This window comes from Stigmatopora nigra, chromosome 13 (assembly GCF_051989575.1).
Source record: "Stigmatopora nigra isolate UIUO_SnigA chromosome 13, RoL_Snig_1.1, whole genome shotgun sequence".
NCBI lineage: Eukaryota > Metazoa > Chordata > Actinopteri > Syngnathiformes > Syngnathidae > Stigmatopora > Stigmatopora nigra.
The window spans coordinates 8,982,637-9,003,004 of NC_135520.1; the positions used below are offsets into that span (position 1 = coordinate 8,982,637).

At 40.4% G+C, this 20,368-nt stretch overlaps 2 protein-coding genes across 10 annotated transcripts in view; both read right to left on the reverse strand.

Annotated features, from left to right (window-relative positions):
• The window catches only part of qkia (QKI, KH domain containing, RNA binding a), a 44,083-nt gene extending 38,119 nt beyond the window's left edge, over positions 1–5,964 (reverse strand). For 2 of the 6 annotated variants that reach the window (XM_077731009.1, XM_077731008.1), the window contains exon 1: positions 5,468–5,961. In XM_077731009.1, the coding sequence (XP_077587135.1) occupies positions 5,468–5,612 (145 nt within the window). In that variant the 5' untranslated portion in view covers positions 5,613–5,961. Of the gene's footprint in view, positions 1–5,467 lie in introns of all 6 variants that reach the window. The other 4 variants (XM_077731006.1, XM_077731005.1, XM_077731010.1 and 1 more) reach the window with 3 other exon arrangements.
• Positions 5,965–13,651: 7,687 nt separating this feature from the next.
• Positions 13,652–20,368, reverse strand: part of pacrg (PARK2 co-regulated) — a 142,858-nt gene continuing 136,141 nt past the window's right edge. For all 4 annotated transcript variants that reach the window (XM_077731102.1, XM_077731101.1, XM_077731103.1 and 1 more), the window contains one exon: positions 13,652–15,097. In XM_077731102.1, coding sequence (XP_077587228.1) covers positions 14,937–15,097 — 161 coding nt within the window. In that variant the 3' untranslated portion in view covers positions 13,652–14,936. The remainder of the gene's footprint in view (positions 15,098–20,368) is intronic.

Consider the following 20,368-nt stretch of genomic DNA (forward strand, 5'->3'; position numbering starts at 1 on the left):
GAGATTAACATCAAAAATATCTGCCAAATTAAAAATTTAGAAGACCATTAGTGGACTTTTAAGTAGCTAGCAGTTACACACAGTGAAACCTTGCACCTATATTTCAGGTAGACATTAGAAAGCCTCAAGTAAAATCGAACACCAAAGAGTGTGTAGCTGTGAAATTTGAAAAACAAACAAATATCCAGGGAGGTTGAGCAGAAATTCCTTTGTGGTTGCAAATACTCATTTCCTAGTCTTCCACTGAAAATACACAAAGTAAATGCAGCTGCGGTCTGCAGGTTACAAAGAGACAATGTGACCATTCAGTTCATTTTCCTCCCTTGCTTGGTTTCTAGAATAAAAAGGGAGGAGAGAAGAAGAAATACTACCGAATAATGTGATACATCCTTTACAAAACAGTTCCACATAAGAGTATCTTTGCCAATTCAGGAAACTATGTTAGTTGACAATCAGGAAAAGTGGTTGGTCCAGGTAGATCATACAAAAATTGAGCAATAGATAGAGTCTATCACTATCAATCATAGTAAAATGAAAACTAGTCAACAATATAGACACCTCGGTAGGGGAGAGTGAGTGCCTATTGGACATCTCTTGTCACACAGCTGCAAGTCTCCAATCTCAAAGGAAAACAAAGCATACATTTTGAAATCTCAAATTGCATAATTTCCTTTTTCTGTTTTTGCAAAGAGATGAAAATAAAAACTGAACTTATTTTTTTAATCATGCTGACATAACATTTGTCAAGGAAGAGGAAGGATCTGTGGTATGTGGTGAAGTTTAAAATACTACTTGTCGTCTTGTAATAATATTAGACAGACAGAAGATCACAACATTTACTTAAAATTCCTTCAAGGAACCACACAGACAATTAGCCTGCCTGTTCTTAAAGCAGAACAGACTTTTGACGACAGTGACAAAGATAGTACGGCATGACGCTCCAAGACAGGAGACGGCCGAGCAGAGGCAGCGGTGATAAGGAGGCCCCAGCACTCGTGGGATTGAAGGCTGAGATAAGAGCCCAGAGCTGATGTTGGATGACTTTATCACACAGCATCCGCTGGGACGTGCCCTAGCTGATGCTGGGGCTGAAGGTGTAATGGGGTCCAGGTTTTAAGGTCAGGGATAACAGGCCAAAGCTCAATAAGGCACTGTGAAGTAGCTAAGAGAGCCAAAAGTGAGGACCAAATAGACCCATGCCTTTACTATTCCCAACTATATTTTTAATTTGAGTAAAATGTAGCAACAATCGAGGATAGATTTTTCTCAGTTTCAGAACGGGCTACAATTGCACAACCTTTCTGTTATTACAGTTAACAGCATAACTATGACACAAGTGAACTGGAAAGTCCTAACTGTTAATGGAATATGACCTGAAACACCCACGGAAATGCTAAAATGTCATCTTGTTTGGGTGAGGCAAATCCTGCCCTCACTTAGTTCTTTGTGGAATAGTTTAGTAACAATTCATTGCCTTTGAATTGTTTTGATGTCTTCGGCTTTCAAAATGCAATTTATGAACTAATTGGGATTTCTATTGGGTCACGAAGAACCCGCAGACCACTTGTGAACTCCACTTGAGGAATGCAGTTATCAAGGCAACACAAGCAGCTAGAATGAGACCAGGACAAAGCTTCCATATTCGACTTCTTAAATGGTGGCTCCGGCTCAGTAAACCGGCACAGAGAATGGTGCTCGTTAATTAAATCCCAGTTTATAAAGTGGTGCTTGGGGAGAGGATGTGGGGGAAGGCAATGGGGGCTTGACAGTGGATAAAACAGGTTTCAACTTGTGACGATGGCCCCGCAAAACACCCCCAATTGGCTCATTCTGTCAACCTCTATTGGTGCACTAAGCAGAGTGGTGCTCTATCCTAATAGATACCGCATTGATTGTGTGTCAGGGGTTAGAGCGGGTTACGTCCTCTGCCGAAAACACACCATTAACCTCGAAAATATGCTCAAATGATCAAGATGTAGAAAACAATAATGTGTATGGAGACTAGTCACAGAAATAAAGAACAAGTTTATAAAATAAAAGAAGTGGAAGACATATCACACTGTCGCAATAGTTAAATTCTCTAAACAAGCATTCCCAAAGGAAGTCTCCAGCAAAAGGCTCTGTGGTGGACAAGGGACCGGTTGTCCTCCAATTGCTGACAGCTCCCCCGGGGAAAGTCAGAAGAAAAAAGGAAGAAACAAGACAGACACCTAAGTGGGCATGTAAAACAAGTGGCACCAAACATGCCTTTGCTTGAGTTCACTACGCCATGCAAAATCTATTAAACAAACAAATCTGAAAACAAGCCCCAGAGGAGGGTTTTGTTTTTGTTTAAACTATTACAAAATCAACACAATTCTTTGGATCAGGATGGAAAAATGCCACAAACAGAAAATCATTTCCACCTTCCGCTTTACTAAGTTACAACGTCTTCCCAGTATTGCCTTGTTATAAGACCCGCCTTTCCCTGCCAAGTGAAAATACATAGCGATTTGAAGCTGCTTGTTGGCTGGCAGACTGGAAAGATAAATAATAAAATAAAGCGCCCTCCATTGCAGGTGTCACCTCGGGCAGATGAACAACTGAAATGCAAAGGGATGGGGTGGTCCAAAAGGGGGCACGAGGCTGTCAATCTGCCACAATGACCTTGAGGCACCACATACATGTCAGCAACAAAATGAGTGTGCATGGACGGTTATCCACTATAGCAGGGTGGGAGAGACACTAGGGTGGGGCCTGCTTTTCGCTTTATCATACTAGCAGCTGTGTAGAGGCATATATTCAAAATTTGGGCGGGTGAGGCAGGGGAATTCATGCAGCTGTCAGCCTAGCATACTTTCAGACCGACACATTCAGAGGGAGTATGTGTTGGATTTAGCTGCAAGTGCTTAACTGGTTAGATACTCCAATAAAAAAACAAATCATTTCTAATGGGTGGGGTTGCCCTTACATCACAGGCCTGGCTTGCAAGCAAAGTCCTGAATGTCACACCAGGGCGGCGAACCACCAGCGGGGAGGGTAAGGAAAGCAAACAAATCCCTAACTGGATCCAGACGTTTCAGACTTCTCGGCATGGAGGTGACTCTCATCACGCACATACGCAATTTCTGGCAAAGGGGTAATATTTGGCCGGGTGCTGTGGAAACCCCTCGTAAACCGCTAGGATGCTTGAGGGGGTGAAAGGGAAACTTAGTGCAAATATAGTATTGTTTATTTCTTGAAGAAAGTCGGGGAAAACTTTTGTTTGATACTATGTGAAGCTCCATACATTCTGTTATGGTCCTTAGCAGGAGGATTTGGGATGTCTCTTTTTTTTATTAAGTTATTATTACATATTCCACTTTTTTTAAACAACTGGACTTGATATTTAGAAGGCTTTTGATCATGGGTAATGGACAAAAGTCTGGAAAATTATCAGGCACATGTGGACAGTGTCATCTGTTTCTCAAGAAAGAGGACGGGGGAGGACCGCACTAATTTGAGTGCTAAAAGAGCAGTCTGAATTGCGGTACTTTATTATGACCATTTACAAGGATATGCTGTTTTGTTCCAAAGTGGTAACAAGAGGGGAAAGTATGTCAAACACCATAAATTCACAACAGGATGTACGGAAATGCACAATGATTGTCTCTTGCTCAAAGATTAGTCATTTATATGGCCCAAAAGTAGAAAAAACATAGATGTCAAATGCAATTAAAGCTGCACGAAAGTTATCATATGTACAAGTTGCTGCTCATCACAAATCAATTTGCTGGTTCAGACAGTCTCGTCCATCGGGTTTGAATTTAAATTAATCACAAAAGACATAACATCTGGTACAAATAATATATTAAAATTCAGTTTCTTAGATGCTTGAGCCTATCCAAGCCAACTTTAGGACAATACCGGTTGAAACCTGCCAGTTAATCACAAAGCATCAAGTTAGTCGGAAAAAAAGCCCATCAATACACCAATCAATATAAAAATCTTAAAATATGAGCTCATTCTCTCCTCCTTGAGCATTAAGGAAAGTAAAAACAATGCATTTTTGTATGAATAACCATAGACGGACAGAATGCCTCTTAATTTAGGGGGTTCTTTCTAAAACATCCAAGTGAATAAAACGCCTGCCATTCTCTCACAACAGATCTAAATAAGCCTGAATAAAATGCATCAAAACCTTGTGCAACAAATCATTTATTTAAACCAAGCTCGCTTCTTTCTGAGTTTTTCCTTATCAACCATCTTTAAGGGAGTCGAGAAATCTGTGCAGACCGGTTTAGCAGCAACATACTCGAGCGCCTACGCACGCCGGGCAATAGCAAAAATATGATGAGATGGCTCGGTATTTTTCGGCGTCCAAAATAAAAGGAAGAAAACAACAAGGCGTATTTTTTGGTGTATTTATATCCTGCGAGAATGCAAAGCCGTTTTAATTCCATGTGTCACCACCCGGCGTTGTGCTTCAACTACGGGGGGCTGTGGCGCTCTCTAGTGTCCCCATCTCGGTTACATAAAACCCGCTTGGCTTCCTTACTCATACCGGCTTAGATTGTTGATACTTCCGACATGGAAGGAGACCCCGTAACCATCGGCTTTATGAAAAATAATATATATTGCATCACTGATACAATATAGCAGGTGGGCGTGTTGTGGTGCGAAACATACAAATGACAACGTTGGGCTATTTTTGTTTTAATTTTGACGTCCCACACAGCTAAATGGAGGAAATAAAAGCAGAAGGAAAAACGTGCTTAATTTTATTCTTAAAGGGGAGAAGTATGGTAGATCTACGGATAAGTTAGGGGGGGTTTCCGGGCGTCGACTGTCCATTGTTTGGGCAAGACGCGCACAACATTCCTCCGCGGCTTGATCTTGCCCCCTGGGCAACAACTACGCAACGATCTAAACAACTCCGGAAAGCATACGTTTAAAAACAAATCAAAAAACTTTGGGCGTTAGTTTGGTGATAAAACGTCCTGATTTTCAGTTTGCAACGCGTTCCATAAAGAAACATAGCGAAGTTTGGCTCAACTGTGAGTGGTGTTGGTGTGGCTAGCGTGACAATGTGGCTAGCCCCAAAGCTAAAACTACTGGAACATGTGGAACCGGGGCCCCAGTTACAATACAACCACGAGCCTCATAAGTGGCGTAAAGTTCACAATAAACGTAAACAAGGCTTATTGACTCGGAACACGTGAGGCTAGTGTTACCGATGGTGTTATAAGCGCAGTAAGAGAAAGTTTTTGTCCAGTCACAAAGTCAACAGTACTAATCAACACGCGACATTTTGTTACAACCTCTTGCTTACGTGGGATGGGAAAAATACATAAATACAAAACGGGGGTGATATGGTCAGTCAATAAGAGGGCGATCTGTGAAGGAGGGCAAAAAAAGGCAACCGATCGGACGCCGGACGTCGCCTCCCCGCCAGCCTCCCTCCCTCGATTCCCGGTAGCACCACCACCACCACCAGCATGCCTCTTACCTTCATCGAGAAGCCGCTCGAGGTGCGTGAAGATGCCGCTGAGATTGGGCAAACTAGTCATGAGCTTTTTCTCGTTCAACAATTGCATCAAATAGTCGGGACTCGGCCTCGGTCGCTCCTTCACTTCGACCTCTCCGACCATCATCTTTGCGGCGGGGAGAGCGGAACACGAAGCACCGCTGAACACAGAATCCTTATTTTCAGGGGTGGGTAGTGGTTAAGGGAAAAAACGAAGAAAAGAGAGAAAGGGAAAAAAGAAAGAAAAAAACTTGCGGCTCCGGATCGCTCGCTCCTCCTCTCTTCGTGAGAACAATACTCTGGAATGCCCTCCGTTTTCCCGAATTGTTGCAGGCTCGGTTGTGTTCGCGTGGTTGGAGCGGCGGAGGAGGAGGAAAATAGAAAGCCTTATTTCCCTCCGCTCGTGGAAACCGTGTGCGCTCGGGGACGTTCGATTCCTCCACTGTAGGCGCGAGGGACTGTTCCGCCGGAGCGGCTCCGTCCTTCCAAGCCACCGATTGGACAGTGTACTTTCATTGGGCTAATGGAACAACCAATGAGCGTCCGGAGCAGAGGCCCTAAGGGGCGGGCTCATCTTGTCGGTAGAAATGATTGATAGGAATTTGGGCCAATCACGACACGTGCGCAGGAATGCACAACATGCCCTAAAGTGTCAACACAGAATATTCAGGGTGGGCCAAAAACCAGGTAGTGTCTGGCTTAAAAAAGGTTTTAAATTTAGACTAATGTACATTGCTTAAATGCAACTTTATCTCCTACAACATTGCAATCTTCCTCCAAACTTTCAAGAACATCCAAGTGCCATACTTTTTTCCATCTTCCAAAACAGCCTTCCCAAATAAACTATTTTCATTTAACAGTGCAGCGAAAGGGTTCCAAAATTGTGTTTGTGTGAGTGTTTTGGTTTTATGGAAAGGTTTACCCTCACTAAAATAATTTATTACTATCTTGGGTCATTTTAAAAAAAACCTCAAATATTTGGCGTCTATGTATGTGGACTTCTCACATATGTTCCATATTCTAAAATAACAACAACATGTAAAGCAATTCTCACAAAAATCACTGAGGTTCACTACGACAATAAGACCACAGCAATCTAACTCTTATCTTATCTGAGCTTTTCTTTTAACCTCCAATTTGTCTTCCAGACAAGGTAATAAACCGTGCTTGTAAAATGTAGTCTAGGATAGTCATTAGAAAACACCGGAGATTAAATTAAGCAGGCAGCAAAATGTCCATGATCCATGGTGTGCGTGACCACTTGTTAGGGAGAATTCAATGTATGGAAAGCAAAAATAAAAATCTTTTTACGGTTTCAAATCTTTTTTCCCCCCACTTCAAAATCTTCGTGGGGGGGGCAGAGCCCCTGCTGAGAGAGCCTTCAAAAAACGAAGTTGCTTTGAATGATTATGATTCCACATTCTCTACACTTTATTTACCTGCAGAGAAATACTTTAGCAAGTCATTCTGAAGAAGTTTTGATCCCTTTTACATTCTTACAATGGCATCCCCATCTACCAATAAGATGTAGTACTAATGAGCTAAATTACCAGTATTTGTTCAACTTCTGAGACGTAGGATTTAGCGTTACATTTGAAGTTTAATGTAAATACATAGCCTTACGCCTCCGCATAATGTATTGCCTATAGCAGATTCCATCTGTCACAAAAAGTCAACAAAAAGTGCTCAATCCAAGTAACAACACTTACGACTTGGCAGAGTTTTGTTCCCATTTGGCACTCAACATACCATTTGTTTTACCAATAAATCAGTTTCTATTGATTTGCACAACAACATTCTACTTTACAGTTCCATTAGGTCAAATAGTGAGCCCAAATATGACATCAGCATGTGTGGTCCACGTCCTAACACAACGCCTATTGTTACCCAAGACTTGTACATCTTGTTATCCATCTTGGGAGCCATCGATCAAGGCCACACTAATCGATAAAACCTTTTCATCTTCCTGTCCTTGAGAGGACCTTTCTACATAGACTTGGAAGATTAACATGCCTGATCAATGGAATACACGCACAACAACTAAAAAATGCCAGCAACTCCTCGTTTCCCCTTACAGTTCAAATTCTGCATAGGAAGTCAGATATTTTGCGGCCAAAACATTTTTTTTTGAGTTAAAAACTTGCCAATAGATTGAATTAAACTTGTAAGTCAATGTACCAATGTATTACAAATACCTTGGGAGGAGATTAACATGCAGGAGAGGGAAGAACAGAACGTGCCATAGTTCTACACATTCCCTGTGGAAATAAATCATACCAATGGTTCTGATTCAAGCGGCATTTTGGCTGCACAAAGAAAAGGTGGCTAGGGTCTGGTTAAATACGAGCCCTCCTTCCCTGCTCTTGGGCCTCATTCAATTTGTCTGCTTGCTGCTCGCCTACTCACGTCTTTGTGCGAGTGAACCTCCTCGCCGCCTCCGTGAGTGCTCCAACAGCTGCACTTTGACCTCTCGGGCTTCAGCTTGTCACCATTGTGTTGACTGAGGCTAAGTTTGAGCCTTTTGGAAGAGCAGAGCGGTGATAATGTCAGGCAAAAAAGAAATGAATTCCGAAAGGTTTGATCTCAATGAAAGTAAAGAGTTGCTATGTTGTCCTCTACGTTCTCCCCTTTAAGCATTGTATACACAAAAATGAGGTAAGATTTTTGCTCTAATTACCACTGAGCTTAATTTAAACCAGTAGGAACAAGCCTGCCCAGAAAACAAGAAAAAAAACTTCATTACACGCTAGAAAAAACTGACAAACTGTGAGTACGGAAACCTTAAACTCACTTTACAAAATCCACAGTCTATGTTATGTAATGAATACAAATGAACCATAACATTATACCGACTTTCGTACATTTTTTTTATCGTCTGAGGAATGATAAACAACAAATACAGCTTAATGACTACTGTCAAGTGACCAAGGTTGACATGTGATTGACACAAAGACCCCCAAAACCCACCTGATCCGGTTCCTCAACTCTGCTTCGACCTAAAAATGTTATTTCTTGTGGATTATTGTCCTTTTCTTTCATGAAATGGGCAGCAAGACATTAAATCCAACATGAAAATGACTTCTAACACTCTACCGGGCCCGCCAATGACTTTCTAAGCAAACTGAGAATAAAGGTGATGACTGCACAAACACATTTCTAATTTCACACTCAATGGGAGCACAGCCACCCAAGAGAACAAACTCTTTCTTCCAAGTTAAAAAATAAATATTCCACAATATGAGTCAATATAAAGTGGTGACACATCCCATACCAATAATGGAATGAACCCTTACAGTAAATCACTCAAGAATGACAGATAAAACCTTTCCAAACACACAAATGTTAGATTTTCTATTTGACTTTTCCCCACCCGCCCCAGACTTATTTTTCCACTTTTTTAAAAGCGCCGGGAAAAAGTCACGGAAGCATTGCATCAAACAGAAGCTGACATTTATTTCAAGCTTTGAAAATGGCTTTCATTCTTATCTTTGATGGCGTGTGTGGTCATTTGAACCTTGACGCGTGCCTGCCTGTGTTGAGATTCGTAATTTTTCAGTGAGTGAATACACAGACCCAGTCTGTGTGTGTGTAAACACAAGTGTTATTAATCCCCGCTCCCTTTGTGGCTTCGTCATTTTTAATGACACGCTTTCTATTCAACGATTAATCCAATTAAGATCCAGATAATTAAGGAACATGCGTCTAGGCTGTTCGCTACCTCATAATGAGCCCACTAAAATGCCCTGAGTTTTCCACTAGGAGCGTGCCAGTGGTGCTGGTTGGATGGCAGTGGCGTGCCAGGCGGTACCAACCATTGCCGCGGGACCCGACTTTGTGACGACGCCTCTGCTGATGTGCTAGAAAAGCCTGACAGGCACATTTAGTAAACAAAACAACAGCTTTTGTTCTTTTGAAGTAACTCGCTTTACTACAGATTGAGGCAGAGTAGAACACTAAAGTCAATAGAATGGACTGCAAGCAATGAGTGTTTGTTTTGGAAATTGGATATCCTTTACTTTATTTTTTGAGTAAGGTTACTAGTTTTTCATTAGAAAATGGTAACATTCTATTGCTTGGGTGCCACTTGTTTAACTGTTTGTCCTATTTGTATGTAATAAGTTTGTGTTATGTGGTGATTTATAGGTTATAAATCACAAGTCTGGCCAGGCTAAGGAATAATTGTAATTAATAGAACAGAAAATACGGTGTTATTTACAAAAAGTCTGTTGGTTAAGCCAAAATCAGTTGTGCAGTATGCAATCCAATATAATCACTGTTCAATTTGTGTTTTTCACCCTTTTATCACACTATCATTAATAAAGGACATTTAAATGATGTTTTTTTGTCACAAAAGCCAATTATGAGACAGTCATATGAGGAATTTACTTAATTTTAAAGTTAACTTAGTAAAGATGACCATAGATTTTGTGCTGCAAATACAAAAATAACAAAAACAGCCAGACTTCCATTATCAGTAAGAAGATGGTGCCTTAGTGTCGTCTGGAGGAGAGGGAGAGATGGTGGGCAGGGAGACTTCTATCCATCATGTTACATTTGACACCTACCCGCCGACTGGATTACAGGGTTGAGGAAGGCCAAATATGTTTTCAAGTTAAGCCAGTTTCATTTATGGGCCAGTGGAATGATTTGTCTTGGCCAGGTAGGAATGCTCACTCTGCAGCTTCCAAGGAATCTGGCAGATTACTATAATGTCAAATTTCCTGGTTTAGGAGGTAGTATCAAAAGAAGCTTGGGCGCCCATTTGGTCTGGGTCCCCATCCTAAAATTACGGAGAGACAATGTGAAGCAATTTGAAGGAAGTGAAAAGCATATCTTTTGGTTTATTTGTGCACTCGCTCTGCCCTCCCCAAAAGCAATGACACAACAGAGTGTTTGTGTGTGATAAGACCTGGAAGAAGAAGCTTCCTCATTGATCACGCATGTCCAGGCAAAGATTGACCCAGCAGTGCGGTTCTGAAATCGAAACATGCACACACGCTTGCACACCAACAGCTGAAAAGACCAACAGATAAGAACGAAAATGTATGCGTTTGTAGGAAATCTACAGACAAAGTCCTCAATGGTGTTCAGAGTTCAACAATCTTTGCAATTGGAATGAAGCTGCAGAAAGAGAAGGAAAAGAAAAGGAAGTGATAAAAAGGAATACTTTATTGCTGACTGGGCTTTTTTTCACCACCAACGCCTGTTAGTTTTGGCTACTGCAATGACAAATACGTTGCTGCGTTATTGTGTGACTTAACCCTTTATAGCTCACACATTCACAGCATGTTTTTCAGTTTAAATGAATTGGGCATCATTTTTTGTCAATGGCAAGACATGGATTAAATACTATGAAAATAGAGAATTATTGGGGGCCATAACCAGTGGGTAGTAGAATTATTTTAAAATGTTGTTCCTATATTATTGTAGTTGTATGGAAAACACTATAATGTTATAGGGGATAATACTTATTAAAAATACAAGGTTAAAATTAAGAAATTTGAAAATGTAGTCCCCACTATACCAAATATTAATATTGTGGTCTACATAAACCAAAATGTGATGTCCAGGTTTATTTTTTTAAAGGCAAAGATCCAAGGAAAAACCCATTCATAATTGGCATGGATTTTTTTTCCTTTAACATTTTCAGTCAAAACATATCCCATAGAGCCCTGTAGGAAATTTAAATGTAAAATTCCAACCAAAATGTTTGTCCTTGGCAGAGGTCTGCAGAGTAGCAAGAGGCGTTCCAGTAGAGTTTGTTCTCTGCTGAACACACACACCAGACAAATATTACATCGGCCCTCCCTTTCCTCTCGTTTGATTATATCCTCTCTCCTCTTTGTCTTTTCTCTACTTTTTCTTCAATCTCATTTTCCCCTGCGTCAACACAACGCTATCAAGATGTTTGGACAGCTTTGGCATCTCCGCCGGCCTGTGACGACTGAAGAGGACGAATTTGAGCTTTCGGGAAGTTTGCCGCCTTTCCAATCCCGAATGACTCCCGTCAAGGGGACTCGGGGGGCAGCGGCAGCAGCTGTCGTGAACTAGCAACGCTAATAATAACCCCCCCAGCTAAGTGAGGGGGCCCCTGCGTCGTTTGGGCTCCATCTCCGGAGTCCGGTTACAATGAGGAGTGACGATTAGGCCACATCGTGGATTAAGGGAAGCTATTTTACCCTTGAAAGGACGACGGATAGGTGGACTCGCTGCTTGAACGCGACTATTCGAGGTGACTGGACACCAAGCTCCTGGAAAACGCAGTCATGTGAATTACCCCCGAAATCCAGCGTGTGGTCACTGGCACTCACGCGCAATAGTTCAGCTATTTTTAACTGCAATGCATGTATGTTTGGATGTGAAGGGATTTGGAACAACAGTCACTATGCAGTTTCTGTTAGGCCCAAGGACGAATTGAGTAAAGAACTCAATCTCCATCCAGGTTGTTGTTTTTGTATGACATTAAACTATTGCACACTACTATGCACAATGAGTAGGAAAAACTTATAGGGCCACCTACCATTCAGAAGAAAAAAAATCACAGGATTTTTACTTAGACGTCTTGATCCAAATGCTAACTTTGTTATCTTAACACACTACATGTCGGCGAACGGTTGGATGCATTTGCATCAGTGCTCTTTCCAAGTCTGCAGGTTTGAACCAATCATGCACCGATGCCTGCGGTGGACAGACTAACCTCATTGGCTGCTCATTTGATTCTGGTTTACTTGCATGAGCAACTACAGCTTGCTGATGTTGTTAGGTGCTGTTTGACATCAATGCGTGTCTACGTGACTGTGCAGCCATGTATGTAAACACGTAGGTCTACTCATGATGGGCATGGAGTTTATTCGCCGTTGTTCCTTTTCCAGGCGACCACCTTTTCCTGACGAGCTGCACTGGCTTTCCTAGTCAGGTTGAAATGGACACAATTTAGAATTTAATGCCCATTAGTGCTTTTGATGTAACCTAATTGAGCCATCAGACTGACTGGGCCTTAAAGTGAATGATATTAGAGGCGGTATCAAAACATTATGGCTTTCCTGACATTGAATGCAAGCTAAAAAGAATGCTGTCTGGGCGGAGTGACAGCGTCTAAAACTGCCCTTTTTTTGGAAGGTCAACAACATGCTACCCTGACCATTTACTGACCAAACAAGCCTGTGGCTCACTTAAATTGGATGGGTGAAGAGGGACATTACTGATACAGTTCCACTCAACCGCAGGCGAGACAAAGTTCGACCCACCAATCAAGAAAGGCACTGCAAGACTACTTCGCATTTGAGAGTGTAAATGTATAGTTATTCCCCATTTCAAAGTCCATTTGTTCAATTCAGTTTTTATCATTTCTAGTGGGCACATTTGAGCCTGATATTCCAATATGTTTTTCTATTGGCTCTAAATGTTTTTCAATATTATTTTTTATTGTACCTACCGACAAATCTTCAACTCATAACAAACTTGATGGTCAAATTTCATGTTACAAAGTGAAACTGGCTTCAAAGATGAACTTTCCAAACAATTTCAGGAGGCACTGCCAAGTGAATTAATACTTGCTGCCAGAGCTGATTTCACCGCTGTATTCCCTTCACACGCTATGATGAAAAATGCATCCAAAATGCTATAACTTGTTGGCTGCCATTAATACTGACATATATCCTACCCATTTAAACTGGGAGGACTGGCAGTGAATGATTTAAGGCACTAGTTGGGTCTTTCTGCTTTAATGTATTCCAGTTAAATCCTTTGGCTTCAACAAAGTTGAATGACAATCTTGTTTTTCCAGATTGCCTACGCATTTTCTGGAGTAGTGATGTTGTCTTTAAGGCAAAAGTTGAATTGCAAAGTAGTGTCAAATTTCATTCTTGACTTTTGTAATGGCCGTAATGATGAGGGGTCATGGTGTATAATCACAGCTGTTTAAGGGGCTTTCTTTCCTCAACATCTGTTGTTTTCCTTGGTCTACTTTATTTTAAACATGTTTTACTCATGACACCAGTTGTTTGCTATGATCTTCAGTACAATATAAATATTCCATTAGTCAAAGGCAGCTTTTTTTCCCCTACTTGGACCATTGGACACGTCTGTTGGATCTTTTAAAAATCTTATCTGTTCTAAAAGTAAAAAAGGCATCATCATCATGAGGATGTACAGCTGGGCTTTATTTTCTGAACCTGTCACTCCTTTTCCTCTAAAGTAAAAGTCAAAGGCCAAGTTAATACATGCACACATACACTCACCTACCCCATTTTTTTCATTTCACACTGGGAACACATTTTGTGAAACTTGTCGTAATAACAATAAAAATGCCATATAATTTCTTTCTTTTTTTTGACATTACTTACATTACTGTAGTGAATTTTTTCCTTCATTCACTGTCTTAATGACTTGATAGGCTTTAGCCAAATTAATATTTTCTCTCAGTTTATTGTGATTTGTCTTTCCATTGCAAATTGATTGTATGCCTGTACACGTCAAGGTCAGTGAATGAGTTAAGAGGAACAAATGTGGAGTGCAGAGTTTAGCAGAAGTCACAAGCTTACGTGACTTTTATGAGCGGCAGTTTTCCTCGGAATGCCGAGGGCCGTCATTCCGAAGGTTCCTGTTGTGACAGGCTCCATCTCCAGCTGGCTGCGTGACACAATCAGCCAAGTTGGACTGCGCAAGGTAAAATGATAGTGAATCAGGTGTGTGGCAACAACAGTATTTGAATGAAGGGAAATCAAAATGACATTGTCTAAATGACGGAATGTTAATTGGCTTTTTAATGACTCATTTGTATTGATGGATAATTGGATTATTGGTTATTACACAAGAACAGAATTCCAGAAGTGTAAAGAAAATGCCATTGTGAATTGGAAATATGTCGTGTTTTGGTATGCAAATTTAGTGAAATTGTAATTCCCAAGAGTATTAGTGGACAATATTGTTATTTAAACCAAATAGTAAGAAAATTCAAGTAAACCAAAAAACAATATGATAGTTGTCCACAATTTTATACCAAATTCATTATACAAGTGAAAATAATTACTTGTAATAAAAATATAAGAACATGATTTCCATTGCACTGTGCCTACCTGCTCATGCATTCCACAGTTTTATTGCTCTTTGTCTAGCCTGGAATAAAACTGTCCATCACTGTAACATTTGTGTACACAAAGCTAGACTTTTAAAATATACACCGATGCTCCCTCACCTTGTGTCTTAAGTCTGAATGTAGTTGTATTCTGCTCTACAATCTCCTCTCTACTACAAAATTGTGTTTTGTCTCAGAGCTCACTCCCAGTTGACACAAAATGGAAGGGTTATTTCAAGCGATACAAGAAAGTAAAAATTAAAATTTTGGATAAAATATGCTTGCAGCTACTATTTTAACAATGGAAAACTGATTTCTGTGCAGTGAGCAGAGCTGGTACTGTGCATTGGAACAACTTAAGCACCCTGGATACACTCAGTTAATCATGCAGGACTCATAAGTGGGCACCATATACTTGATGTTGATGAAGGCATCTTCTCCACCATAACGCTCCAACACCTCTAGAGTCTCCTGAATCAGGTCACCAACATTCTCTCGCTTTTGCTGGCTGTAGTCGATGCCATCTCCAGAGTTAACTGCACAACAAGAGATAAAGTTCAACGTGACATTGAAACTTTCTACATGATAGAAATAAGGAATTGTTTTTAGACTTATGCAGGGGAATCCTCAGTCTGTTTAAAACTGGTTAGTTAAAGGGGCAAAATCCGTTTCTGAAATATACATTCAGACTTCCGAAGTAGGTTGTATCATTCACATAGAAAGCAGATTCCAGCTGTTTTCTGAGCAGAGTTCATCATGTTGTCAAGGAGTTTGACTGATCCTTCATGATCCACAGGATATTGTGTTTTGGTACAACAAGTGTATTAAAAACAACCAAAAGAAAGAGTGGACTTTGTTCTGTCTGAGAAAAAAAAAGTTTGTTTCTAGCTTTTTTCACCCATCTTACATCTTGTTGACTATTTTTTTTCCATTCTCTAAGATGAAATATTTTCTCCAAAATATTGATATTTTATATATTGACATCCTTCTTCCACATTTCTTTGCAAATGAATCAAATTTCTTGAAACAACTCAATGAATTGCACAGCATTTCAGTTCAACATTCTGCAGAAATTGCATTCTTTTGCTACTAATGCTGTTCCTCTGGGGCATTTGTCGCATAAATCTTACTTTAGTTTACATTTGTTGTGTCAGGCATTCTGCCACGGCTACGTGGACGAGATTTTAGTCGTAAACCTTCTGTACTTTCACTCCCTTCAACTATGCCGCCAGCCTCATTGCTCATTTAATGCTTTGGCCTGCTTGGATTGTTTTGATACTATTTCAGATTGTGCTAACTAGCATGGCTCCTGCAGTTCAAAAACACACAACGCAATGTTTGAATTGCTACGTTTAACGGCGGCCTCGCCTTCAGATCGCATGACCGCCTTTTTACATCAAGAAGAAAAAGAGTGATTGGCTGCCAGTGGGGGGGTCGAACGTGCCAATGGGAATTCACGTGGCCATACGAAGTAAGAAAAAAAAAAGCATTGTGGTTTCAGGTTCCTTTTTCATCTAAGTCTAATTAGTCGCTTTCATTTTCCACATAACGGGTATTTTTCATCTCGGCCTGTTCCTCCTCTCGCTTTGGAGCGAGATCACTTTTGCTACAAATAAAAAGGAGATTAGCGTTTAAAAAGGTGCCTTTCCAATAGGATGAATGACTGGTGTGTACAGGCATTGGTCTCCATGGAGATGTCAGTCTTTCTTTTGTTTTGAGGCCCAGCAACAGTGGCATGAGACTGACATTTTACAATGCTGATAAGGCCACAGTGTGGATGTGTGTGTTGCTAAAAATGAGCAAAGAGTGGCGAGTATACTAGGCTAGATACCTCTGGAATGTTTTTCCGATAACAAGTTCCCTCAGCGCACTAGAACTCTGTTGTATGTTTAACTACTGTCTGCATGTGCGCATGTGTTTATCCCAAGGGAGGGCTGCTTTCTTGGCGTGTTGGTATTGGCTGGAAACAATGTATCAGATTCAGGCCCAGCCCACAAATGCTCTGAGCAGGGCTGTTAAACCCAGTTTGGTTCACGGGCCACATTCACACCAACTAGATCTCATGTGAGCCAGAGCAGTTTATTTTTTGGCCATAAAAAGGTAACTTAATGGCTGCTACTGATGCACTGTCAATGGCATGAAAGATGAGCATCCACAACCAGTTTAAGTGAATTGGGCCTCTATCGTTGTCAATAGTAGGCAGTCAGTCAATTTTGTGTCACTACAGGGCATTTTTTTGCTCATTTTCAATTCATTTGGGTGGAAATTTCCAGTGTGTTGGTTACTTTCTGGGGATTTTAGGCTATTTCTTGTTGGTTTTGGGAGATTTTCAGGTGGGTTGGGTCTAATAGAAGAGTTTAGGGTTCAAATAAGGGTTTAAAAGTTTTACTTCTCATCACTAGGTCTTCTACCTGCTGTGATGAAATTTGTTAGACACGTGCAGTTTTCCTCAATGGCTCTCAGGTGACACACACAGCACACAAGATTTGGCAAGTCCAGCTCCAAATTCCCGAGCTGATTCAATACAATGTCAGCCAAGCGGGCCATTGTTTCTAATCAACTTAGCCTCGGCTGTGGAAGTTGTGGCTGAAAGCAGCTTAGGGTGGAGGGCTTCTTACACAATAGAGTCTTTGATACCGCAGAGAGTTGCTGACTGCCGACAGCCTCGTGCATTTTTACCCGGGGTTCGGTCTTGAAATAGAGGAATGCAGATTGTGAGCGGACAGACGAGTCGGAGTTCCAGGAATACTTAGAGGAGGAGGTGGGTTTAGCTGAGGAACAGCAGTTGGGTTCTTATCATCAGAAAACACAGTGATAAGTCAGCATGTCTGCACCCTTCTTAAGTCATGCCGTTAATACTGTTTATCAACCACACTGTTTCATCCGACATGCAGCCTGGAGACATTTGTATTGTTTTCCTTTTAATTCATACTTTTTGGGTCAATACTTTTCATTCATGTGCACTTTTATAATTATTTTTGATGGTTTCTATATGTGCTGTAAAAAGAAAGGATAAAACTGTTATTTGGATGATTTCTTGATCAATTCTTTTTGTGTCATTAATGATGACAGACAGACACTTTTGAAGACTGTTTCATTTTTCTATTGGGAATTTATTTGAGCGTAAATTGTCGCTAGTAGATGTCTAATTTGAACAAAGAGGCTTTGGATTGGTTGTCTATCGCCATCTATGAATAAAGGAAATCTCTTTTTGACCTTTCATTTCCTGATGGTATTTTAATGGGTTTATGTCAAAAATGCTTGCTATGAATACAGTGAATACTTTTTGGGGGGGAAAGCAATTTTAATCTTTTGCCAATTATGAAGAACTTTCAAGCGATTCACCGCGAGATTCATGCCAGGTAGGTTTGAATTACAAAATGTACAATAAATAAATTGAAACAGATGTGAGCAAGGAGGGGGTGGTTTGCATTTTAAGGGTGGGAGGCAACGCTTTAAACTCCAGGAAGTAGCTAGAAATCTGGATGGACAAAACAGTCGTGAATAAACCTTGTGTAATACTGATGGAATCAACATGCACACAGTGATGTTTTAACTGAGCTTGTCGTTCAATTACTAAATAGATTTTTTGCCATTGAAATGATAACAAATGGAGTAAATTTGTTGAGTTCAAAAATAAATATACAGTAATAAAGCTTACGTGTCATGATTTATTGGTTTATATTCTCAAATGCTGTAAAACTTGTTGATTCATTTCACTTAACCTGCAGTGCACCCGTGTATGAAATTTTGGTTCCCAACAAAAATCAAGAAAACCCAAATTCAGCCACAACTCAAAAGATATTCATGATGCCAGTGTGCAAATGGTAAGGGAGTGATCGTAGCAATAGAGGGCACATGTGTTCAACAGCAGGTATCTAATTAAAATGACCTCACAGTTGGGAAGAAGGCAGACCTTCTCCACACAAACACATGAAAACGTGTGTCTAATGTGTAGCCTTATGCTGGGTTATCTCGATTATGTATATTTTTATAGCCAATACAATTTCCGAATGTAAAACAGTTCTTATCGTTGTTATCTACAACCAGAATCTCTGTGAAATGTTGCATATCGTATACACACACACACATTACATTCCTCTCTAAAACTAAACATAAATGTGTCTAACTGCGAATAGAAAAAGAAACTACACTTGTGGTGATAAAAGTGCACCTGTCGTGGAGAGCATTGTAAAACTCAGATTTCTAACACACTTGCACTCTTGGACTTGACCAACAGATGCCCTTTTTTCTCAAAGAGGTCTTTCCTATCCCCAACATGATCTCCAACATGTAAGGCAACAGTTGACTGACAGCACAGATGTGGCTCTCTGTCTCTCAAACAATATGTGGGAAATCCTTAGTATAGAATCTATAAACAAGGAATTCCTTGTTAAAAAAAATGTCTCAAAAACAACACGGAAATTTCCATCCATTTAAAGTTGGATCAAATGAATGTCGCCAATTAAAAAGAGCCAGGTGATTGGTCATATATGGCAAGCAAAGAGTTAAAATACATTGTATTTCCAAGCCTTTCAGCCACCTGTTATTTGTGGCACGTCGTCAGGTCGGTACACGTTGGACTGGGAGTAGTGAATAAAACAAAAGGCTTACGCGGTCAGTCTATTAATCCTATAAACCCACTCTAAGTGGCGGCCATCTTGTAACCGCTCACGCGTACACAAGCGTGACCTTTGACGCAGGTCGCTGATCTCATTTTTCACGTTCCACCCCCTGCACGACTGAATTGAAAGTTGACTCTAAAACATTTGAACGTGTCGACATCATGAGACCAGAGTGTGTGTACCGAAGACTAAGATCAGACCGCAGCGCTCCCATCGATCCGCCTTCCGCGGGCTCACTCGTCAAGTCGGCTGCACGGCTACTGGGGAATTGAATTCCAATTTCACATTTCCGAATACACGTCTCTGGCTGAGGATCGCTGAGAATTCCCGAGCCGCGAGAATGTCGGAAGGAATGAAGCATCTATGAGCTCCAATTGTTTTTCAATGAGCGTACTCAGCTTTAATAGACCAACAGCAAGATCAGACTGATATCAATTAGTTATGCTCTTATGGACGGTACCAGGTCCCAATAATTATTATATTGTTTTATTTCATTCATTTAAATAGATAGTATTTCAGAATTGCAGGCTAACATCCAGCATTTTAAGGCAAAACTTGAAAAAGCTCAAATTTTGACCATTCTCTTTCCAACATAGGCTAGTAAGCTTTGCATTTTTAATATTTACAATATTTATATGTAGTGACAGTTCAGGTGTATTTTTTTCTACTTCTAAATTGATCAACACAGCCATTATTTAGCTTAACGCCTTATTAAGTTTTGTTTTAGATGCCTTGGAATTTTGTTTCAATCTTTTTTTTCACACAAATATGATTCTATTGATGCATATAAAGTCCATTGATTTTGCATTTCTGACTAAAATAAACTATACCTAAAATTGTTGTACTGAAATCGGAGAATATTTTCTATTGTGATGAATTAAATCTATTTAATTAAATATGGCATCCTCAAATTTACTGCCATCAATGGGGAATTATGTAGGTATATTTATATGATTTTTCAGATATAATAGCCCTCTGGAGAAAACCATGACTACAATTAGACTGACACCCCCAATTTAAGGAAAAGTCATCAACCCTATTAAGGCCTAAATTTGCACGTTTATGCTCAAACAGAGTAAAATAAAAAGGGGTTGGAAGTTCTTTTAAAGCAGGGCTCAAATGACACCTGTAACGAAATGTAGAAAACAGATGGCTGAAGGCGGAGTGACCCCGACAGGGAAA